Here is a 26,612-nt window from a genome sequence, read left to right on the forward strand (position 1 = left end):
GAATCAGTGTTGGACTTAAAGAAATCTTCAATTGTGGTGGTGGTATCAGTGAGATTTTTCTCAATATCGAAGTTATACAAACCATCTTCATCTTCTATCGCACTCTCAGGTTGATCTTTGCTTTGCTCAACATACATACCGAGTCGAGGATCCCTTCTCTTTCGCTTCAACGGTAAAGAATCAGGATCTCTTGGGTTTTCAACAGGCTCTTCATTTGATACTGTAAGATCGGAAGGAGGATTTCCTATCTTATCAGTCACTGATTTTAATAACAAAGCCAGATTTTCAGCAGTAATCACTGGAGGAACAGTAGAAACAACAGCTTCAGCTTCACTCTCAGGAGGAAGTTCTTCATCGTCTCCCGAATCACACATAATTTCTATGCCTTCATCGTCAGAGTTAATTGTCAAGATCTCTGTCTCAGGCTCATCAGCACCAGATGCTCTTCAGCTACCATTGCATTAACAGGCACAGGTTGAACTATTACTTGATCAGCAACCACATCCTCTGTCTCAGCAAATTGACCAAATTTCTCCAGAGGAATCAAACCCTCGAACTTCTTTTCAGTACCTTTTTTCGGAGTTAGAGCACCAAAGCAAGCAGGACCCATGGGTTTCAACTCCAGAGTGTCTCCGGAACGCACTAAGTCTGGATAACGGGCATTAAAAATCATCTGCAAAAACCTCGAATACATCAGAAATTTATCTTTTCGAACTCCTGTCACATTTCTCTTCATTCCTTCGAATATGTACTTCGAGTAGTTGAATGGCGCGTTGGTTATCAAGCAAGTTAATGCAGCAGATTGAGTGATGTTTAATTAATCAGTGCCCCCTCTATTTTCAGTCATACACAGAATAAACATGTGTACTAATAATCGCCAATAAGGGTGCACAAACTTCTTCACAATGGAGGATACTTTCCTTCATAGCTTAGTCTCGGCAGAATTGCTTCTACTGTACCAGCTGGCAGCTCAATAGAATCTGTCTCCTGATCGTTAAACTGCAGTACCTCTCTAATCATCTGTTCAGTCACAGTGATTGGTTTCTTTTCAATTTCAGTGATTAGGGCCCCCTTTCCTTCAGCTCCAAGAGCATCAAAGCTAGCAGTCTTCCAAAACGTTTGAACTAAATTTTCATAGACAACTGGATTCTCTCGTAGTGCATGAACCAATCTGCAGCTATTTAATCCTTTAATCAGCGACGTATATAGTTCTCTATGCTTTGCTCGAGGAGCAGCCAGATAACCTGCTTGATTATGAGTTGAAATAAATTTCAAGTCCATATTCTGCACCAAACGGAAACATTTAGTACAAAGATGAAAGTAAAATTTAATCCACGTAATAAAAACAGATAACACAAATCAGCATCCCAAACATAGACAGTTGAAATAATCATGAGTCAACTCGAGACTTTAATATTTTGAGTCGAGACCATGAGGTTTCGAGTCGAGACCATGAGGTTTCGAGTCGAAGCCTCAATCGAAACATCAGGCGAGACCCATTACTTTGAGTCGAGACCTCAGTCGAGACAAGCGGGGTTGCGACTCGCAACTATAAGTCTCGAGTCTTCACATGTGTCTAGTCGCAATCTCAGTCGAGACCCTACAAACAACTCCAGTTCACTGAGATTTTGGATCAAACACCACAAACACCCCATGATTTTATGAAGACCAACATATACTCAAACTAGGGTTCATCAGGATCTTCAAACATTCATAAGGTTTCAACGATCTTTATCAAAACTTCAAACAATCTGCAAATCTTCAATCAATCCTTCAACAAGATATCAATAAACCCAAAAATTACCTTAATCAACAAGTCGAGACCGGAGATATATCGGAAAAACACAAACAGTTGCCGGAGAATTGAGAGAGTCTTCAACGTTGACTGAAATCGTTTTTCGAGTGCATAATGGGGTCTCGAGTCGAGATCCCGTTTAAATACTATGTCTGTGGGCCGGCCTTTAATGAATTGGGCCGAGTCCACAGTCTCGATTCGAGACCACTGTTCCATTTACTAATTTGGATTCAAAAATATAATTTTCAATTATTTCAGAAATCCAATTTTTTTTTTAAAAAAATTAACATTTTCTTATATAACCCTTCTACTTTCTGAGCATGTTTTATTAGACCAAAACAAAAAAAACCTACAAACACAAAAATAAATAATATCGAAATATTATTTACAAAAATAAAATAGGAAATATCATAATTTGCTTAGGGATCAAATCACGGGTTTTTGGGCTTAACTTCACTTATCAACACTGATCTACTATCGAAAGATCTAGACGATTGCCAGTATATTTGTCCACCTAAACTCATCTCCCTAGACCTTTTCCATAAAACTGCCTGTAACGTATTTTATCATGTTTTAATTTCTTAATAGTGAACACCCAAGCAAATACTAATCAAATCCCGGAAGTATAAACAACACACTCTATCATGCAAGTAGCTTCCCTACCACATATTTCACAAGTCCAATCCAGATCTCTGAAAGCTTAACTGGGAATAGGTTGAGAAAAGAACAGAATAGATCTTAAGCAGAGATGGTATAATATACAGATCAAATGAGTTTTTCTCAATTTGATATAGGTTTCTTGGGGTTTCTTTTGGGCACTAGAGGGCCTCTTTCGGGTGTATTAGATCTATAGCGCGACAACGTACAGCTAGGTCAGCATGTATCTGGATGCAGCAGAAGCTGTCGTTGCCTAGCACCTCCAGGTCAGCATGTATCTGGATGCAGCAGAGGAGGTACACGACTTTTTCAGAGAAGATTTCAGAGTCAGACCAAAATTGTGTGTATCGGGACAACATACCGACATTCAAATAGACATGAGCTAAATCCAAGTGATTTTCTTTCCTGGGATCATGTACTAATTTAGTTCTAAGCAGAAACAGCCAATGTTTCCAATCTTTAAGGATAGGGCCTACCAACACATCGATACTAGAGTCAAACTGTTTCGATACTGGTCTTACATGAGTCAGCCCTTGACCATAATGTGAAAGTTCATTTCATTTCCCAGTCATGGCAAAGTTTCTTTCTGGATTTTCAATTTTTTTTTTCAGAATTTTCTCCCCCTAAATTTGTGCATAAATAAAAACTACCCAAGAATAGAAAATTTTATGAACAAATTTACTTAAACACAAACGACCATGCTCAGTCGGTATACCGGATCATTTTCAGAAAATCAACAAGCACTTTGAATTTTGAGCTGCTGACAGGTTTAGTAAACAAATCGGCAGCATTTGCATCTGTGTCGATTTGTTCAAGTGTAATAAGACCTCTGTCAAAGCAGTCTCTAATGAAATGAACCTTTATGTCTATGTGCTTGGTTTTGGAGTGAAAAACAGGATTTCTAACAATTTGTATTGCAGCATCATTATCGCAGTAAATTGTAGTATTGAGATAAGTTAAACCGTAATCCTGCAATTGATGTTGCATCCACACCACTTGAGAGCAAGAGGCAGAAGCAGCAACTTATTCAGCTTCAGCTGTAGATATTGCCACCGTCTGTTGTTTCTTGCATTGCCAAGAGATAAGCCTATCACCCAGAAATTGGCATCCAGCGGATGTAGATTTCCTTTCACTATCAGTACCTCCAAAATTGCTATCAGAAAACGCAAACAAGTCAAAATTAGAATCCCTCGGATACCAAAGACCAAACTGAGGTCGGCCTTTAAGATACCGAAAGATCCTTTTAACAGCAATAAGATGAGAAGTTTTAGGGTTAGCCTGATATCTTGCGCAGTTGCAGACCGCAAACATGATATCCGGACGGCTGGCTGTCAGATACATCAATGATCCGATCATAGACCTATACTGACGTTGATCAACAGGATCTCCTTCTTCATCTTCAGTCAACAAAGGTCTCTCTGCCATTGGTGTTTCCGCTGGCTTTGCATCCGAAAACTTGAATTTTGCTAACACATCATCAACATAATTCCGTTGATGAATAAGAATGCCTTGCGAATTCTGTTTGACTTGAAGACCCAAGAACAGTGTCATCTCCCCTAGTGCACTCATTTCAAACTTCTTTTTCATAACTTTCTCAAATTCTCTGCATAGCTCCTCGCTTGTAGATCCGAAGATAATATCATCAACATAAATTTGAACCAAGATCTGATCCTTGCCCACTCTCTTGATAAACAAAGTCTGGTCTATCGTGCCACGTGTGTACCCATGAGCCAAAAGATGTTCAGTTAATGTGGCATACCAAGCTCGTGGTGCTTGGTGCAATCCATACAATGCCTTGTCGAGCTTGTAGGCATATTCTGGATGATCTGGATGCACAAAACCCGGTGGTTGCTCAACAAATATTTCTTCCTTCACATCTCCATAAAGAAACGCTGTCTTGACATCCATCTGATATACAGTGAACCCCATATATGACGCATAAGCTAAGAAGATCCGGATAGCTTCAAGTCGAGCAACCGGAGCGTATACTTCATCGTAATCCAGACCCTCTATCTGTCGAAAACCCTGAACCACCAGTCTTGCTTTATTTCGAACAATAACCCCTGCAGAGTCTTGCTTGTTTCGAAACACCCATCTAGTTCCAAGTTTACGCTTTCCCTTTGGCAACTTGACAAGTTTCCATACTCCAAGCTTCTCAAACTGGTTTAGCTCTTCATGCATAGCATCTACCCAGCCTGGTTCCTGCAAAGCTATATCAACAGTTTTAGGTTCTATTTGAGAAATATAGCAGGAATATAAACATGTATTGATGATTCCCGATTGGCTCCTTGTCAAAATTCCAGCATTGACAGGACCAATCACATTCTCTAAAGGGTGATTTCGTTGGACGTTAGTGGGTATAGCCAGGTCAGGTACGGTCTCATCTTCTGGAATAACATCTTGATTATCAGCATTAGCGTTGCTTGACTCCCCCTCATTAGATGCTGCAGTATGATGAACGAATGGAGTGGTAACAGTGCAGTCTTCAGGAATGGATTCAGGAAACAATGCAGATACTGAACCATTAGAGACAGTACCACCCGATGAAGCACCTTCAGGGGATAAATGGGACGGGAGCTGAGACGTAGGATTTCGTGTAAAAATCATTCCCGGTGGATCAATGGTATGATTTCTTGATCGTCCTTCAGCTTGTTCTTCTTCTTCAGTGTCACCGAATGACAACGGTTGTTTTGGAGTAGACACACCTGCAGCTGTAGGGACACTTGACAAGATGTTAAATGATTTAAATAATCCAGCATAATCATACAACCAATCTGGTCCAACTCTAGCATCAGTAGTATTTTCTTCTAGCCATTCAATGTTGCACGACTCAACGACCTTTTTAGTTACCTTGTTGTATACTCTATAGGCAGAACCTTTAGCGTATCCAACAAAGTAACAGTCGTCCCCTTTGACTTCAAACTTTCCATTGGTGTCCATTAGTAGTAACACACATGGGCAACCAAAGATACGAAAGTGTGAAATCGAAGGTTTGTGTCCTTCCAGAATCTCATAAGGAGTTTTCATATGACGTTTATTAACTAAGGCATGATTCTGGACATAACACGCCGTGCTAACAGCTTCAGCCCAGAAGAAACTAGGGAGCTTTGAGTCAGCCAGCATAGTACGCGCAGCCTCTATAAGAGTACGATTTCTCCTTTCAGCTACTCCGTTTTGTTGTGGAGTTCGTGGTGCACTGTACTGTTGATCTATTCCCTTTGCTGCACAGAATGTGTCCATGGTAACATTCTTAAATTCCGTCCCATTATCTGATCGAATAGCCTTCACTTTCGTACTAGCTTGATTTTCCACCAAAGTAACAAATTGTTTGATCAAGCCTGCAGCCTCACTCTTGTGACTCAGAAAATACACCCAGGTATAACGTGAGTAGTCATCGACAATCACGAGACAGTACGCCTTCTTGCCAATGCTTAACACATTCACTCGACCAAAGAGATCCATATGAAGTAATTCAAGCACAGCTTTGGTTGAAGGTGTAGACTTGGATTTATGAGGCTTCCGATGAGCTTTTCCTTTAGCACAAGCAACACATTTTTCTACCAACATAAAATCTTTGATTGGCAGATCACGGACCAGTTGACCTTTGGCAAGGCGATTCAAATTCTTCAGATTAACATGTCCAAGACGACGATGCCACAATAAACCATCATGTTCTGATATATTCGAGAAGAGGCAAGTAATTTCTTCGCATGGCTTCTTGTTTATATCAATGACATACGCATTTCCTCGTCTTTCGGCTGTCATCAAGAACCAATCTTCAGGTATAACGATTCCTGGCTTCAATACATAGCATCCCTTCTTTGTAAAATGAACTGAATTTCCCCGATCACAAATTTGTGAGATGCTCAGCAAATTGTGTTTCAGTTCAGGGACATAATTCACATTTTCGAAGCTTAAAACGCCATTTTTCACTGTTCCCTTCAACGTGATTCTTCCAGATTCTCCTCCCGCAAAAGAGACATATCCACCGTTAAATTCTTTAACATTGACCAGTTGACACAAGTCTCCTGTCATATGCCTGGAACAGCCACTATCCATGTACCAGAGGCGCACGGTAGTCCTCCACAGCTGTTCCTGCACGAATAGCGGGATCAATTAGATTTAGGAACCCAGCCCATAGAGGATCTGGGTTTCCCTTGAGCATCAACATAAGATACTCTCTGCCATACTAAATTATCTTTATTTAAGAATTTCGAAGGAGTTTTATTGGCAGAGTTTTGATGAAGTGTATGAGGCAAGTTGGAATGTATGGCCTTAGATTTAGGTTTCCAATGTTTTCTCGACCATTTAGAATTGTAATTACCAAACGCCTTGGATTGATTTTTTGAAAAATGATTTTGTTGATTTTGATTTCTACGTTTGGCTGCATTCCAATCTTGATCAGAAGGCCTGACCTTACGATAGTTATTCTTCATTGTCTTAGACTTATCAGTCGTCACTGACTCTGAATAACTATATCGGTTCGATCTGACTTTCTGATTTTATGCACGTTTATTATTAAACTGCACAAAAGGAGAAGTAACACGGTTTCTGGCGATGTGTCCAGCAATTCCACAACTGAAACAAGTTTGTCGTTTCAGTGTGGGAAAATTTTGATGCTTCACAGTAGATACGGGTCTCTTGGGTCTTGAAGATTGAGCTTGCTTGTTCTGTTTTGTTTGACTTGCTTGTGCCTTTTCTGAATTTTTAGATACCTGATGATCAGAACTAGCACTGGCACAAACATGAGACTTTGAAGAGTTAGAATTATCTTTGCTCATTTCTTTATCAAAACCATTTTGAGAGAATGTTTCAGATGTCGTTTCAGATTTTTCTTCGCAAAAATTTCCTTTCAAATTATCATTTAAAGTGGTCTCTTTCTCTTTTTGAAAATCATTATCAGTTTTAATCTTAGTAGATGCTGAGACTTCATCAACAAATAATGGTTCCTTTTCAACTTTGGCATCTAATGGGGTCCCACTAGGTTCAACAGTGGGAACATCCACTGAAATCGATTCTGAAGAAAAATCGGAGTGCTGTTGATTCTCTTTTGAAGCAGTTTCAGTGGTTTCACTGAATGTGTCCTGAGGGACCTCACCTGTCACACTATTTTCAGCTGAAGAGTTAGAAACATTAGAATCACAATTTTCAGGTATTGAAAAACATTCATCATCACATGCATTTTTAAAAGGTTCATAACAAGCATTCACAGTTTTGCCCAAAACATCAGGCCCAAAAGAAGACGAAACATAACTATGAAACGAGTTCAAAAACGCTTGTCCAAACACACAACCAGAATTAGTATTGTCAATAGAAGTTTTAGAAGAATCAGAATCTAAAACTTGTTCACTCCCAAACAAGTCTCCCCATATCACTTCAGGTACTTTATCTGCACATGATGAAGAAATGTTAGGATCAAAAGTACCCTTTGATACAAAACAAGCTGTTGGTTTCACCTGTTCTTCAGCAGATTTGACATTAACTGAGGGCTTGTTATTTTTGGGACCATATGTCATTTTGCTTTCATTCAACATCTCCTCCTCAGTCATAGGCAGGTAAGTATAATTGTTATTATACGGAGGAGGAGCCTGATGGTAACCCAATCCCAACCCTTTCTTTTTATGATATGCTAGTTGTTGATCACACAGATTTTTGACTAATTTGCTAGAGGAATCAAATTTTTTAATATTCAACTGATTAATTTGATATTTATCCCTGATATCCTCCAGTTCCTTAGTCACTATGCATAATTTTTCTTTAACCATAAAAAGTTGGGCTGTAGCTACACTAACATCATCCTTAAGTTGAATGATGTCCTTACGCTGAGCTTCGATTTTCTCTTTGAAAAGTTTTTCGTTATTTGTTAAGGTGAAATTTTTTCTTTTAATTTCATTGTAGTCTTCGATTAGCTCAGCGTTGTGTATTCTATAAGCTTCAACCCGTTCTCTACATTCAGGAGTACAGAAAACGGAAATTACCTCTTCTTTCGTGAGACCCTTGACAGGAGCTGACAGAATCTGAGTCATGAAGGCAAGATTTTCAGCTGAAAGCTCCTCCTCAGATGCTGATGTCTCATCTGCATTTACTGGAACTTGATCATCTGTGGCTATGAAAGCGATGTTGCTCGAGTTGGTTTGATTTTCTGGAGCTGAGATGTTCAGTCGCTCAATTTCCGAACTCCAATCGAAGGGCGAATCAGGCTGAACCACCAGGGCTTGGGCCAATCCCAAAGGTTGAGGACTTCCACTGCTGGCAGCATCAGCCGACATGCTCGAAGTAGTCACAAGAGCTCTTTCTCGATTGGGTGTAGCAGGTGCAGCAGGCTGGACTGGAGTTTGTTCACTATTGACCTTAGGTTTAGTACAATTCCTAGCCAAATGACCTTGTTCATGACAGTTGTAGCAACGAAACTCAAATGGCATTTTTGTGGGTCCTGTAAAGGTAAGACCTTGCCATTTGTTTTTCCCGGTTTTCCTCACGAAGTTTTTGGCCCTAAATGCTGCCATAGCCATCTGCCAAGTTATATCCATTTCTTCCACATCTTCTGGATGAATTTGATCCAAGTCGTCCATTGAAAACTTGGGAGGACCGACTTTGCCGGCAGCAAAGGCATTTAAGCAGTTTATGACAGAAGCTGCTATTTCAAGATTTTCCTTTGTCTGTTGCGAGAAGAAAGCAATCATCTCGTTTGTAGCAGTGGAAGTTGACGATGCAGCAGCAGCAGGAGTACCATTAGAATTAGCAGAAGGTGGTGTATGAACAACAGGAGCGGGAGTTCCAGAGTAATACTGACTAGGTGAGGTTGGAGTTGCTTTAGCAGAGGCAGAGTTGCTGAACATTTGAAAACCAACATGGGATACAAAGGCTGTAGTGTTGCTTGCATTTGGGTTTGTTGCAGTGAATCCTGCAGCCAACATACTGTTTTTATAATTCGTTTCCCTTTGTTTGTCGTCTAGCTCACAAGACTTAATGTGAGAAATCATTTCAGACAAGCTGCATCTCGCCAGATCCTTGGTTTTCTTTATCATTGCGACGTGATGATCCCAGCTTTTAGGTAGAGCATTCAAAAGCTGCCTGTTTGTTGAGGCATTGGTTGTCGGCATATCTTCCATCTGCATCTGAGTCACCAATTTAACGAATCTCTGAATTTGATTATCAACAGTCTCTCCATATATATGGTTGAAGTTGTTGAAATTTTGACTTAATAGATTTCTGCGGCTTTCTTTCATATCTTCATTCCCTTCGTAGACATCTATCAACACTTCCCAAAGTTCTTTAGCTGACTTGCAAGTACGAAAAGCAATAGCAATGTCTGGTCCCAATGCCATGGTCAGATAAGAAAAAGCCATATCATCTTCCTCAACAATCTTGAAGTCTTCTTCAGTATACTTATCAACTGGCTTTTTCACTTTCACATTCTCATCAGTTGGGCTGTCCATCATAATTTCCCTTGGGCCTCTTAAAATACTACGCCAGATTTTTGCATCTTTGACCTTTACATGTTTTTCGAAACGCCACTTCCATTCAGGGAATTCATTTCCATCCAACAATCGGGGAACACGAGTGGTAGTTCCAATGATGGAATCCAATTCTTGATGCTTAGACATAGCTGCCAGGTCCACAGTTTGATTGTTCGAGGTCATGGTTACTTAAGTTCTTAATTGACTTTTTGATTAATTAATTAATTAAGTCCAAAAGTCCAAATTGTCCAAAATTCACGTAGCAGGCGACGTTGCGAGTCGAGACCAATATCGAGACTGAGGTTGCGAGTCAAGTAGCAACTCGAGACCGGCGGATGTAAGTCGAGACAGTAAGTCGAAACAAATGTCGAGACCACAGATTCAATACTCGAGAACACCGTAGTTTCGAGTCGAGACGGATGTCGAGAACCAAATCTTTAATACTCGAGAACCCAGTTGTTTCGAGTCGAGACTGAAGTCGAGAAGGATGTCGAGAACCAAATCTTTAATACTCGAGAACTGGCAGTAGCGAGTCGAGATCTGGTTGCGAGACAAAACCTGCAAAACAAATTGATGAGATAACAGCAACCGTGATTCCTGATTTTCAGCAGCTTCCCAAAATTCAAAGATATGAAATCTTTGAATCTGTTATCCCCAACAACCTTCCGAAATTTCAGCAAACACCTTTACAATGAATCACAAAGCAAAATCAGCAACTTTAAACAGTATTCACCAAGAACAATTTAATCCGAGCACACTCGCAAAGATCTAAAATCTGTAGAACACTTAGCAAACAATATTAGTACCGATAAAAGTTTTCTTGAATCCGATGATATCAAAACCGAACCAAGACTTGGTTTCTTGGCTCTGATACCAATTGTTGATCCCGATAGGATCTCTCAATGATATCACAAACAACTTGTGTAAGTGCGGAATCCAAACACAAGTGTGGATCCAAGAAAACTGTCAAACAAATAAACACTAAGATTCAAACAAATAAACTTGCATTCACCTTTAACGATGACTAATACAAGAATACCAAAACCGAGATCTCGAGTGGTCTCTTTCTCCCTATTGCGTGAAAACCAACAACCCTTAAACTATTGCTAAGGGTGACTTATATACTACCACTAATGGACCGTAAACAAACCAAGGCCCACTCGAGATCTCCCAACCCATTACATAGTTCGACCCAAATAACATAGTTAAACTAGACAAAATCAACCCTGTACTATCATACTTCTCTATGTATAAACCTTAAGGTTCCAACAGGCCACTCAGAGGTCAGAATTGACATATTGACACTTTTAACCCTTGTAATTTATAATCTTCCGATTATTTTCACAAACGGCTTCGCATACCCAATCAATCACCCATTTAAGAATATTTTCTCCACGTGTGGTCATTCAGAGGCTCAAGTTTGGCATGTTGACACTTTTAGTCCTTTCGTTTACATATTTTCACTTGTTGTCAACTTTAGTCCCTTAAACTCAATCTTTCACATAACCGGAGTTTAGGACACGTGTCTATGTATAATTGGACACGTTTTTACGTGGTGTTACATCCTCACCCCCTTAAAAGAAATCTCGACCCCGAGATTTACTGGAACAAGTGAGGGTACTTCTGTTTCATGGTGGACTCAACTTCCCACGTATATTCGGGACCTCTATGAGCGTCCCATTTAACCTTTACTATCGGTACATACTTTCTCCGAAGCTTCTTGACTTGCCGATCCTCAATTGCTATAGGCTTCTCAATGAATCTCAAGCTTTTATCAACTTGCACGTCTTTATGAGACATTGCTAGAGATTCATCAGCTAAACATTTCTTGAGATTACAAACGTGGAACACATCATGAATTCCACTCAGCTCCTCTGGCAGTCTTAGCCTATATGCTACACTGCCAACACATTCGAGGATCTCGAATGGTCCGATATATCTGGGGCTCAGCTTCCCCTTTTTACCAAAACGCATCACACCTTTCCAGGGTGACACTTTTAATAACACTTTATCGCCTACTTCAAACTTTAGAGGCTTTCGCCTCATGTTAGCATAGCTTTTCTGCCTATCCCTGGCAGCTTTTAGGCGATCTCGAATTTGGAAAATTTTATCCGTCATTTCAAGGACTATATCTGGTCCTGATATCTGAGCTTCTCCTACTTCTGCCCAACAGACAGGCGTTCTGCATTTCCTACCATATAATGCCTCGAAAGGCGCAGCCTGTATGCTGGTATGATAACTATTGTTATAGGAGAACTCAATCAATGGCAGGTGGTCATCCCAACTACCACCCAAATCAATAACACATGCACGAAGCATGTCTTCCAAGGTTTGAATAGTACGCTCACTTTGACCATCAGTCTGGGGATGGTAAGCAGTACTAAAATTCAAACGAGTGCCCAAAGATTGTTGGAAACTTTTCCAAAAGTGAGAGGTGTATCTAATATCTCTATCCGAGATAATAGCCACCGGTACTCCATGAAGAGCTACAATCTTATCGACATATAACTGGGCTAACTTATCGGAGCTATGAGTCTCCTTGATGGGTAAGAAATGAGCTGACTTTGTCAATCTGTCAACAATAACCCATATAGTGTCATTTCCGTGCCTTGTTTTAGGTAACTTGGTTATAAAATCCATAGTTACCATTTCCCATTTCCAAGTGGGAAGTTCCGGCTGTTGTAGAAGACCTGATGGCTTTTGATGTTCAGCTTTAATCTGAGCACATGTCAGGCACTTAGCCACATGGGTAGCAATTTATTTCTTCAAACCTATCCACCAGTAATTTTCCTTTAGATCTTGGTACATCTTGTCACCTCCCGAGTGAACTGAATACTTATTATGGGCTTCCTGAAGGATTACATCCCGAAGTCCTCCTTGAATAGGAACCCAAATTCTACCATTCATTCTTAGAATTCCATCCTTACCAGGTGTCAACTGTTCAACAGTTACACCTAACTTTTCGTTTGGAAGATTATCTTCCAATATGGCATCTTTTTGTGCAGCCAACAGTCTTTCGTTCAAATTATTCTTCAACTCAATGCTCTTTGCATTGATCCTAATCGGCTTAACTCTTTCCTTCCAGCTTAAAGCATCTGCGACCACATTCGCCTTACCGGGATGGTAGCGAATCTCGCAATCATAATCATTTAACGTTTCCATCCAACGACGTTGTCTCACATTGAGTTCTTTTTGATTGAACAAATGTTGGAGACTTTTGTGATCTGAATAGATCACACATTTAGTTCCATACAGATAGTGTCTCCATAACTTTAGTACGAATACCACAGCACCCAATTCCAAATCATGAGTGGTGTAGTTCTTTTCATGCACCTTTAGCTGTCGCGATGCATAGGCAATTACATTGCCCCTCTGCATAAGTACACACCCCATGCCAGTGTGTGAAGCATCACAATAAACAACAAAGTCTTCAACTCCTTCTGGTAGTGACAAAACCGGAGCGTTGCTTAATCTTTGCTTTAAAGTCTCGAAGGATTCCTGCTGCTTGGGACCCCAGATAAATTTCACATTCTTACGGGTCAAGGAAGTCAATGGTGCAGCTATTCTTGAGAAGTTCTCAATGAATCTCCTATAATATCCTGCTAAACCCAGAAAGCTGCGAATTTCTGTAGGTGTCTTAGGTGCTTCCCAATTCATTACAGCCTCTACTTTGGCAGGATCTACTTGTATACCGTGTTCACTGACCACATGTCCAAGAAACTGGACCTTGCGAAGCCAAAATTCACACTTAGAGAATTTGGCATATAACTTCTCCTGTCAAAGCAGTTCTAAAATACATCGAAGATGCTTTTCATGCTCCATTTGGCTACGTGAGTAGATAAGTATGTCATCTATAAAAACAATGACAAACTTATCTAAATATGGTTTGCAGACTCTATTCATGAGGTCCATGAATGCTGCAGGCGCGTTAGTGAGCCCAAAAGGCATCACTAAGAACTCGAAGTGTCCATATCTTGTTCTGAATGCCGTCTTCGGAACATCTTCGGTTCGAACCTTAAGTTGATGATAACCAGATCTCAAATCTATCTTTGAGAAGTAACCCGCTCCTTGGAGTTGATCGAACAAGTCATCGATCCTGGGTAAAGGATAATGATTCTTGATCGTTACCTTATTTAGTTCCCGGTAATCAATGCATAAACGCATTGATCCGTCCTTTTTCTTCACAAACAAAATTGGAGCTCCCCAAGGTGAAGAGCTGGGTTGAATGAAACCTTTTTCCAATAATTCATCCAGTTGAGTTCTGAGCTCTTTCATTTCGGTAGGCGCTAGGCGATACGGAGCGCGTGCGATAGGCGCAGATCCAGGGAGAATGTCGATCCTGAATTCTACTTGCCTCTCAGGAGGTAATCCAGGTAATTTGTCAGGAAAGACATCTGGATACTCTGAAATGATTGGAATATCTTTGATCTTCGGCTTCGGGTCATTAACAGTCACTTGTGCCATGTAAATGACACACCCACCTTTCAAACACTGGGATACTTTAAGAATAGACACATTGCTGGGCAATCCGTACTGTGTGTCTCCTTGGATAGTGACTGATTCACCGGAGGGGGTTTTGATAATGATAAGCTTTTTATCACAGGCAATTTGGGCTTGGTTATGCGACAACCAATCCATGCCTAAAACTATATCAAAACCAGCCAATTTCATTGGCAGGAGGGACAGCGGAATAGAATGGTTCCTAATGGATATTGAACATCCATCAAGAAGAGTTGAAGCAGATTCTAAGGTACCATCAGCGAGTTCTACCTCATATTTTATGTCTAGAGTCTTAATAGGCAAATTCAATAACTTACAGAACTTATGATCTACGAAGGACTTATCAGCACCGGAATCAAATAAGACTCTAGCATAAATATTATTGATGAGGAAGGTACCTGTTATGACGCTATCATCGGTCACCGCTTCCCTTGCCTGCATCTGGAATACTCGGGCATTGTTCTTCTTAGCCTCTTCAGGCTTTTTCGCATTCTTGGGGCAATTGGTCTTGATATGCCCCTTTTCATTGCAACCATAACAGGTTGCGTCCTTGATGTTTCGGCACTCAACAGACTTGTGCCCTTTCTTCTTGCAAATCCCACATGGTTTGGCCTGTGGGTCCCAATTGCACTTGCCAAAGTGTCTCTTATGGCAAGTCTTGCATCTGGGCTTGTTATCAGTCTGCCCCTTCTTGGAACCAGAGTTCCCCTTTCCTTTCTTATTCGATTGAGAGGACTGATCATCCTCTCTCTTCCTTTTTCCCTCTTCAGAATTTTTCTTCGCCCTGCTCCTCACTACATCCAATGTGAGGGATAGTGATAGATCCACAACAGATCTATAGGTGGTTGGCTTAGAAGCCTTCACATTTCCATTAATCTCAGGGGCCAAACCACCAATAAAACGCGCGATGCGTTTCGGCTCAGGGTGACTAAATATGGTACCAACCTGGACATGGAATTGAAACTTGTCACATAAGATCTACAATCTAGATCCTTCATTACGAGAGTGAGAAAATCAGTCTCCACACGCTCTACTTTGTGTTGAGGACAATAAGTGTCCTTAACCAAATCGACAAACTTCTCCCAAGAAAGGTTATACAAATGGACTTTCCCGGTGGACTGCACGAGTGCTTTCCACCACGTAAGGGCATCGCCCTTAAAAGATTGGGAGGCGAACATAACTACATCTTCCTTAGCGCAGCCGCTAATGTCTATCACCGTCTCCATCTCATCTAACCACTTCATACAATCTATCGCCCCTTTTTCTCCTGTAAAATCCCTTGGCTTACAGGAAACAAAATACTTGTAGGTACAACCCTTGGTGTATCTAGGGGTCGGCTCAAGATCTATCTGTCTTTTGGGTATACTACCCTGGTTAGACGAATGCACCGACTCACTCTTCTTATGAGTGTGAGATTTAGAATGAGTTTTAGAGTGAGTTTGTGACCGAACGATACTCGGCTCCTTAAACTTAGCATCAACCGCTTGAGAGACTGCAGCGGTGATCATAGCTTGTAATTCTGCACCAGTAATGTTAATTCTGGTATTGCCCTGTGCTGGATGACTGTTTACTTCGTCGGAGTCAACCATTTCTGAATGCTATAATAGAGACAATAATAGTAATTTAAATTACATATAAGTTCATTGCATTGCTGATTCATTGGTCATGGTATTATTAAACCATTTAGACCTTTTCAATCATAATAACTTAAGGCTAATAAAATGCATTATTACTGGGCAGGGGAAGAATAGAAATTCCACAACTGCCAATGCCATAAAAGACATTTTACGTATTATTTATCTCGTCTCGAAGGACATTTATATAGCTAGGAAGCTTGTCACAAGGATGAGTTGAGATTCTAATTAACGATCTCAAAAATCAGTGATCTTTTAAGGTCTGAACAAAGTTCATTGCCCTTTTTGACAAGAAGTTTATGAATTGTACTTTCATTGTCATTTTACACCTTTGCTTAAAGCCTGCATCTCAAATGGATGTCTTGGTGTATATATCACACTGATGTTTGCTAGCCAGGATTCGTATTGATCATTTTGGCTTTATATGACTTGGAAGGGTCCAAGTATCTTTTCGAAGTTTGTGTGGTTTCTCGTACCGCACAGCGAGGAATGCTAACATGTTTTCAGATGTTAACAGAGATTTATTATCTTAAAAAGGTTGTACCATCATAGCCAATTTAATACTTTGGTAGGTTATACCTCTAAGAGTTTCTTTGGCAGATCAATTATAAATTGAAAGGAAATAACATGGTGTAATAAAATACACACATTTAAAACCAAAGCTAAAACTTCATTAGGATGAAAGCAAATACAACTGCCCTAAACGGGACTTAGAAAAAGACAAACTACCCTCGCAGGGGCATACAGAAATGAAAATAAGTCCACGCAGGGACTTGATGCAGAAATCAAACAAATGTCCACACAGGGACATGATTACAACAAACAAGAAAATAAAACAACCCTCTACTTCTTCTTCCCCTTGATAAGGTTGGCGAGGCCTTTCATGAAGCTAGTATGCCTCTCCTTGTTCTTCTTAGTTTTATGCTCAACCTTATCCAACCTCTCTAAGATTTCCTGAGTTTGTTGCTGCTGTTGTAGTTGCTGGGATGGAGGTGGTTGATATGGAGGATACTGATAACCCTGAATTGGGTAGTCAGTTGGAGGCATAGGAGGGTAAGTAGAAGGATAAAGGTGGTGATACTGAGCAGCCGTAAGATATGGGTCATGAGTTCCGTAGCCCAATGGATATCCCGACGGGTCTCCATAAGGATTATACCCGGAAGAACCTGGGTACGTCGGAATTGGGTTATCAAATCCCACAGGCGGCATAGGTGGTGCATAAGAAGCTTGCGGAGGATTATCCTCCGGTGCCGCGTTTGAGGGCCCACCCATCTGAGGGTCCTCTGGAATAGGGGGATAGGAACTCGACCCTCGAGGAGAACTGAAACGGGGTCCTCCTCTAACGGACATGCGGGCGTTCCTCCTTCGCCTCGGAGGCTCGGGAGGTGGTTGCGGTGGCTGCTATGGTGGCTCCTCTACCGGGAGTGGTGGTGGTGAGACAGCTTGAAGTTGAGGATCATCTAAAGGTGGTTGAGCCAGAGAGCTATGATAAGATGGAGTAAAGAACCAGTCATAGGTAGCCATCCTCTCTTGGAAGGAGTCGGGTCCACGATAAGGAGATCCCTGAAACGGAGACCCACTAGATATGCTGATCGGGTGGCCCGGGGTTCCTGTTTGCATCTCCGGGTCGGGGTCATCATCCATCTCCATTTCCTGAGAGAAATGATCCTCAGGGCCCAACGGGTTATAGCCGAGAAAGTCGTTAACATAGTCAGCTGGGTTGAATTGTCTTGGAGAATAGGGGGATTCGGAATGATGAAATGAATGAGATTGCAAAGAGTTATGCGGTGGGTATGATTCATGCGAATGGTGAGATTGGTCCGAATGGTGAGAGTGTTCGGGCTCATTTGGAGCAAATGGTCTGAAAGACGGATGAAAAGATGGCGAAGAGCTGAGCGAGACCGAGTGTCTTGCCGGCTCGAAAGGTTAACCCCACATATCGCGGGAGTCGGAGGTGGAAAAAGACGCCGATGGAGTGCGTCTGTGCGATGGCCCAGCAGATGACGGTCCTCCACGCATGGGACCGTTGCCACGTCCTCTTAGTCTTGGAGGCATGATGGTAAACTTCCTGTTGAAACAAGATAACAAAATAAAACATAACAGAAAAATAGCAAAGGAAAGATAAAGATGCATCCTAGGTCATTTGCCTAGACTCGAGAGTCTAAGGAATGTGCTTATTGTGTCATTGAGATTAAACACAAAAGGTTAGTGTTTAATTCGCTCAATGTTGGCTCTGATACCAACCTGTCACACCCCAATATTCCACGTATTACCGGTGGGCCCGGTGGGGAGTATCGTGACGTAGTTGATATCATCATTGTCAACACACACAATAATATAGCACAGCGGAAGGCTGGGTAAATAAACTATTACAAACCATACTGTCTGTCGATGTTCGAATACAAGAAAATACAGACTGGAATGTAATAAGATCCACAGGCGGATCATAAAGTACAAAGAAACAAAAACTACAGACTCAGGGTATCTATGGGATTTGCAAGATCCTCTACAACACCCTATAGCTCCAGCCTATTTCGATAAGTACCTGTCAAATCAATCTTTAGGAAAATACGTCAGTATACACTGGTAAATACAATTTAACTGACTCGTTTTGAAAACATTTAAGAAAATTGGTTTAGATGCACAAGGCACAAATCTTTTATAACTTGGGACAATCTTATTAAAATCTTGTATACAGTTTTACATGCTTGTCATACATGTGGGGCCGGTTTGTAAGCCGGACATGATTAACTGACTCACCACTTATAGAACCCACAAAGGAGTTATCCCCAACTTGTGGGTAAATTAATATTTAGCATTTGCATCTGTCGGGTGCATGCCTGCACCCCGTGCATGGGTCGTGGCCATTAATAACTTAAATGAGCCAAGGATATCCAGGACACGGTCGTTAACCCCCAAATGTTTATGTTATCAAACAATACAGATTAAAACGGGTTATGCGGATTTATTAAATCACAATCCGACATAATAATCCCATACCCGACCAAGCGGTATTAATATACCGTATCCCAAGCCCGTATATGGAAAATAAGTTAAAAGTATTTACCTGATGTAGCAGTAAATTCCTAAGGTTCTTGAAAGATACTTTTTACCGGAAGCTATAAATCTGTATAGAAGGTTTAATTATCTATTAGGATGCTAACGGGTCTTTACTTAAGTCAAAGACTCAGACCGACTAGCTAGAAAGAAACCTTACGGACCTAACCGGTAGATTAAACGGAAACCGGAATAGAATGTGATTTAGAACCGACAAGCTTGGATACTTGTATAATGTAGGTAAACTAAACACATTCTGGAAAATGAGGTTTTAATGAAAGGTTAAGCCCGTTTCGTCTACTTTACGTAAACTAGTCACGTAAACCGATCCGAACGCGTAAGTGCGTAACGGGTAACCGGACAAGCTATAAACAGGTCTTAATCATTATTATGCTCATAATACGTTAATATATCATATCAACATTTATGCCCAAAAAGCAATTTAAACCAAAATAAGTCCTATAAGGGCATTTTGGTAATTTTGATGCTCATAAAAGAATTTATTTATAAAACTGAGTTCCAGGTCTGATTAGATTAGTAAAAACATGTATTTTATCGAGTTATATCAGTAGGATACTTAGCATATGGAAAATATGCCTTTTATAACCAATTATGCACCGTAGGGGCATTTTGGTAATTTTACATAGGCTTTTAAGGGTAAAAAATAAGTTTCTGAGTTTAAAACATTAGCTTACTGTAATATTATGTAAATTAGTTTAAAACATCAGTAAGTTATGAGTTTTATATGATAAATATAGTTTTGACCCATACTAGGTGCTAAAAACGCTAAATATGCGATTTAAAGGGCTAATATGGTAAAAATAGGAAATCTGATATTTTGGTCAGTTTATAAGGTACAAAATAATACATTTATCATTTAGGATCAGTAGCAAAAAGTTTGGCTTCAAAAAGTTATGTAAAACTCATTTTATACATGAAAAGGGTAAAATCGGCAATTACCGAAACTAGGCTATAATCCTATGTTAAGTTCAGCTTAAAAATAAATAAAAATCTTTAAAAATTCCAAAATATTATTTATCATCAGTAGGTAAAAAGTTTGGTAACAAAAATCGGGTTTAGATGGGCCTTATGCTAATTACGCTTTCTAATTACTAAGAAGTCCCTTAATTACGCTATTGAGCATAACTCCCATTCTAGACCTCAAACTGATGTCAAATTTCCGGGACATGTCTAAATATCAGTAGCAAAGGTTTTAGTTCATTCACATTGCTAAAAATCTCGGTTTTATGCAAAAAGGGCGTTTTAGGCATTAATGAGCATAATTACGATCAAGAGCATAAATTACAAACGATTAGGCACCATGCAATATAACTTCAGAGAGTTATACTACAATGTATTATGGTCCTAATGGAAGCTTAAAACATGGAAGAAATAAGCTTGAATGGGTCAGAACTGAAAGACATAGCAAAAGTCAAGCTTTTGCGACTTTCGGTTATAATCTGCCCTTAGATGATTAATTGTCGGATTAGAACTAATAAAACATGTTTATATAGTCATTACCGAGTCATTAGAATGTTATATTATAATTTAGAACCTCTGGTTTATTAATTTTAATCATTTTAGTCAATTCTGTCCAGTTTGACTTTTTCTCAAACTACTTTGACCCGACATTTAACCAGTCAAACGAGATAATTAGGGGACACCCTTTCAAGGGTTAATCACCTATACTAATGTGGTTTCATAACCACTTTCAATTTGATCAGTGGTTAAGCCACATGTAATTAAAACGAAAGTCAAACTAATTAGGCACTAAGTTTGACTTTTAAGTAATTAAACTAATTAAACAACTTAAAGAGGTAATTAGAAGCTTACTAATGGTCCTAGCAATCATTTCTACACTTCAAATCCACTTGTTACTGCTGAGAGCTCCAGAGCAAGTCCTAAACTTGAATTGTTGCAATTGTGAGTTATGAACATAAGAAGAGGTGCACTTATATAGGGATTTCCATTGATCTTGATTGCTTCCAGGTGTTTTAGGAGGCCCTGGGATCACCCCAGGTGTCCTAGCTACTCAAATGGACCGACTTATAGCTCCCTAGGTCGTTAAAAACGAAGTAAGGCGGTGTAACAGGCCAAACCCGCACCTGGCAACATTTTTCTGTATCTGGCATGCTGAGGCGGGCCATGTAGGATTTAAGGGGATCTTACGCGGGCCGCGTGGACCGGGGAAACTGGCAAAACAAGCTTAAAACTTGGCAGTTTCAACCCCTGAACGTTTTAAACCCTTTTTGGCTTCATTTTTGGCAATTTAGGCCCTTGTAGTTAATTTCTTGGAACCCAAGGATGTGCAAACAAACTTCGTTAGTCTCGGGTTCGTTAAATTCCTTTGTAAATGCAAGTTTCATCAAGTTGACGCTTTTAGCCCAAAGTTTAGAAAACATGCTTAACGATCTCGGAATCACGTGAAATTTTTATCACACATTCTCGGGAGTATATTTGAATATTACGAAGCCTCGGTTTCGTTAAAAAGCCACTCAGAGGTCAGAATTGACATATTGACACTTTTAACCCTTGTAATTTATAATCTTCCGATTATTTTCACAAACGGCTTCGCATACCCAATCAATCACCCATTTAAGAATATTTTCTCCAGGTGTGGTCATTCAGAGGCTCAAGTTTGGCATGTTGACACTTTTAGTCCTTTCGTTTACATATTTTCACTTGTTGTCAACTTTAGTCCCTTAAACTCAATCTTTCACATAACCGGAGTTTAGGACACGTGTCTATGTATAATTGGACACGTTTTTACGTGGTGTTACATCAACAATCCCCATGTGTGACCTAATCTCAAGAACGCAAAGGGAGGTAGTAAATAAAAAAGGCAACGCCTAATTGTATTAAAGGAAGCTATGATGCAGAAAGTTATGAAACGACTGCCTGTTGGAGATCGAGACGAGTAGAAAGTTTCCATTTCTTTTTATTATTGTATTGAAACTTTGTGTTGACCACATTGTTATTTAAGTTTGAACAAGTATGTTAAAGTACACTATTTCTCTATCAATGATATTTGTCATTATTTGTTCTAGCGTAATTGCGATTCAATGTATATCGAATAATAGCAATAAAATTTATAGTACAATAAAAAGTTGCATTTATTGTAACTAAAATTCGTAAAAAAATGTTGCATTTAGCGTAAAAAAAAGGTTGCATTTTTTCTAATAAAAAGAAAATAATAGTTGCATTTACTCTAAAAAAGGGTTACATTTTTGTAAATAAACCATATTGAAGGTTGCATTTACGTGTATAAAAAGTTGCATTTGAGTGAAAAAAAGGTTACCTTTTTGTAACTAAAATATAAAAAAAGTTGCATTTGAGTGTTATAAAAGTTGCATAGAAAAAAGTTGCATTTGCATACTAAAAGCAACACTTAAGAAAAAAGTTGCATCAGGCTCTAAAAAAGTTGCATTAGATCTAATGTAACTGCTTCTAATGTAGCCCCCAATAAAAAGTTGCATTAGGTCTAATGCAACTTTTTCAAGGCTTAATGCAATATTTTTCAGGGGTTACCCTAGCTTCATTTTCTAGTAGTGATTCTTGGGATTTAAATTAAACATGGAGGTCATCGGAAAAGCACAACCGCCACCGCCTCTGTCGCTTCCGTCTCTGTCGCCGGAAAACATGGTGAGCGGCGGCGCTTCCGTCTCTATCGCTTCCTCTCCCTCATCTCTTTGGCTTAACCACCTCCACAGCCACCTCTCTCTTCCTCTCCCTCCGACCGTCGTCGCCGTGCGCGGTCGTGAGCGGCAGCTCTACTGGTTAACCCGTACACCGGTCTTGTGTGGCGCCGGAGTAGAAACAAGAGGGTGGGGGGGTCTTTCGCTGGAAAACACAGCCGGTAGTCTCCGGAAATCCGGCCATATGCAGATGATAGGGAGAGATCGGGTGAGGTGGTGGGTGAGGGAATCTTGTTTTGAGTGTTTTGAAACTGATACAGAGACTTTTAGGGGATTACAAATGACAAACTATTGATTAGTTTCCATATCTTTAATATGAAAGTTTCTTATTTTACTCTTTAGATTAAAATTTAAATTAAATTTATACCTTTAATTACAATTGTGCCATTGATCTAAGATCTATCATCTACAATATCAAGGGTCCAGATCAGTTCACGCAGTTCACTCTTGGGATTTTGTTCACGTTTGAACCTAATCCTATATATATACACACATATATATATATATATATATATAGAGAGAGAGAGAGAGAAAGTATCATGTACAAAAGCCCTAATCATATTTCATGTACGCGACAAGGAGATCTTAACGCGTGGCACCGATTAATATTTCTCATTAAGGGCAAATTAGACATTTTCATTCTTGAGACAGGGTAATTCAGACATTTACTAACATCAAGAGAATTATGCGAGTTCGTTATCTCCTGCATCTTGGTAATTACGATTCCAATCAGTTTCAACTATTTTCTATTTTTCAAAGTATCAAATTAGCGGTTATAGGTGTGCGATTAGGGTTACTATCACTTATTGTTTGAAATGGATCCACAGAGCAGTAACGCACGCAACACAGATGATATTGAATTTGAAGATGCTGAAGCCCAAGTCGTCCATGATGCTGCTGAGCATTTGAGGAATCCGACATCAGACAACCACGTTCTATTAGACGATTAGACCAGTAAGTTGTCAATTAATCGTTTTAATATGCTAGAAATCAAAGAAATTATTGTTGTCTGATGTTTTGCATTTGATCGTGCATCATTATTTGATAATTAGTTTTTTTAAATGAATGTGTCATAAATCACGCATGTTTATAAGCTAAATAGTGTAGGAGACATGTGTAATTCAACACAACATGCGTTATTATTATGAAGTTGTCAGTACTGGCTGTTTTTTTTCTACCTGCGTTATTATTGAGGCAACATGCATGATTTTGTTCTTTGTGTGATTTCCTTTTTTATTTCCCTGTGTGTCTTCTTTTAGAGCTGATGGTTTTTTTTTGTCATTTCAAAATGTGTAGATGAAAGATTGTATATTCCTGAGATCATGCGTTCCTTTTATAGAGAAGGGCGGTGAGAATGCATCCTGGCCCAACACGTGTCACGCGTCATAGAGAAGGGCGGAGGGGCTTTTTTGTCTTTTCATTTTCTGTTTTTCTAGTTCCGCTTTTTCCAATATTGTTTTATTTTTTGGGGTTTAAGATTTTTGGCGTTAACCAAATTCAATAATTAATGGCGTTTAATGGTTTCATCGTATTAACATTTTGGCGTTTATGGCGTTTTTCAAATCGTATGCCATTGGAACCCCAGGGTGGTCAGGAATCTATCTGAATGGCATTTTTTCAAGGCGTTTTAAACAAGATGGCCCATTGTTCTATTATTTTTTATATACATTTTGGCGTTTGTGGTATCTTGGCATTTTACAATTGTTAGATTATATTTCAGCCACAGGAAAAAAAATACAAGCGAAGAAAATAAATTAAAAATCCTAATCGGATCTCTCTTCACTGTCATCAGTCTCTCTCTTTTTTAATAGTACAAGAACTGTCACCAAATATATGGCGTTTTATGTAAAACTTAACAAACCCATCGGTTTCTTCATCTTTATAACCATCCCACTCTTCAGTGTAATTGATCTCTTTTCCTCATCCAAGCCTTCTTCAAGAACAAAAAATACAAAATGCCATATGACTGGCATCAATATCTTTTTCTTGAATTTTTTTCCATCTCATGCAGCAAAATCTTACTGAGTTACTCGCCTCTGCTAACAATTCATTCAGTGAAACTTCACGAAAACAATATTGAATATCCAAGAAAGCATATTAGCCATCTTTGATTTTTTTTTATTTTTTGGCATTTTACAGTGAGTGGTATTTAGTAGTATTGGTGTTTGTTTTTTTGGTTTGATGAAATGGAAGTTGCTGAGACGTATCATTTTTTAGGATGTCTTTTTGGCGCCTAAGTTAGGCGGTGCATTATTATAATAAAGTATTCGTCTTTTCAGTTACTGTTTGTAATTGTTGTTTTTGATAAGCTTTATCTCGGAAGTCTGTAACACGTCCCATCTTTCAAGTTTGGCGTTTTAGATTCTAATATAATAAATTTTCCCTATCTTTAGTATTACTGAATTGTAGTTAGTGTTTCTAGTTACATTTTCAAGTTTGTTTTTTATTTATTTTTTTATTTTTTTTTGGTTTTTTATAATACTTGTCCAAAGTAATTTTATTATCGTTTGGTAATTTTTGTGACGTTTTATGGCATGTTGGTGTTTTGACAAGCATTTGGCTTTTTGCTGTTTTTATTAGATATGGCGTTGTTATTATATAACAATCAACTGAAAAAGAAAATTAAACAAAATAAATATCGATCTTCCAAATCTTCACTGTCACTAGTCTCTTTCTTCTTTTGAAGCATCTTCACTGGCTGTTTCGACTTTCGTATGATTTTTTTTATTTTTGTTTTTTGAAATAGTTTTTTTGTCGCAGTGTGGAAGCACAAAGTCTGAAATCAGCCTCTTTTTCTATAATATTTGTCCATCTCATGCAGCAAAATGTTATTGAGTTTACACCCTTTCAGCCAAAATGTTATCTTTTTTGGCGTTTTACCGAGAAAAAGAACGCCACTAAATAAACCATCTTAAAACTGTAAATTTGATCATGCTAAAATCAATAAAGTGTTGTTGTATGGTGATGGACAACATTGTTAATCCTCAGTTAAGAAAGATTACTAAAAATGTTGTCCACCCCATACAACTAAATTTTATTGACAGCAGACCTCAGTAATGTTTTTGTATGTTTTGGCGTTATAAATTGGATGGAAGTTGAGGATAAGTCAATAAGATTTTACTCAATGAAAATGAAATGGACAATATCTTTACTTAATGATTTTGTCCATTACATTGAGCGAAAGTTTTGCAGACAACCAAACTGAATTTCTAATAGACGTTTTGGGTTAGAAAATATTTGATGTTTGGGTTTTCTGGCGTTTATCAGAGGAATGGTATATATTAAATATGGCGTTTGGGTTTTTGTGTGTGTTTTTAATTGAAGTTCTAAGTTGTTGTATATATAGAATTTTTTTGGCAGTTCTTTTAGGCGGGATTTTACTATAATTAAGTTTAACGTTTTATATCTAATGGCGTTTTTAGTTAGAATGGTGTGTGATTTTTGTTTGGGGTTTTATTTTCATGAGATGGCGTTTTGTGTGGAGAAGTCAAAAGACCCTTTTACCCTTAATGAAGCGTGTCCACGTAATAAAATTGATGTTATTTACGAAACGCCACCGTGCCAATCTAGTCCAAAGATTGTTTTGATCGGACGATCCATAAGCGTTCTCACCGTTCTCACACTTTCCACCGTTTTCTCTAAATCCTGCCATATATATATATATATATATATATATACATATATATATATATTTATACATATATATATATATATATTTATACATATATATATACATATATATATATATTTATACATATATATATACATATATATATATATATACATATATATATATATATACATATATATATAT

The 26,612-nt window shown here is 39.0% G+C and overlaps 1 protein-coding gene across 1 annotated transcript; it reads right to left on the reverse strand.

Moving 5' to 3' along the window:
* Nucleotides 1-16,889: 16,889 nt before the first annotated feature.
* On the reverse strand, nt 16,890-17,318 carry LOC110919158 (cysteine-rich and transmembrane domain-containing protein B-like). The gene has a single exon (XM_022163462.1). It carries the CDS (start codon nt 17,316-17,318, stop codon nt 16,890-16,892), a length of 429 nt encoding a protein of 142 aa, XP_022019154.1.
* Between the last annotated feature and the right edge of the window lie 9,294 nt (nt 17,319-26,612).

The sequence above is a fragment of the Helianthus annuus genome, chromosome 1, assembly GCF_002127325.2.
Source record: "Helianthus annuus cultivar XRQ/B chromosome 1, HanXRQr2.0-SUNRISE, whole genome shotgun sequence".
Taxonomy (NCBI): domain Eukaryota; kingdom Viridiplantae; phylum Streptophyta; class Magnoliopsida; order Asterales; family Asteraceae; genus Helianthus; species Helianthus annuus.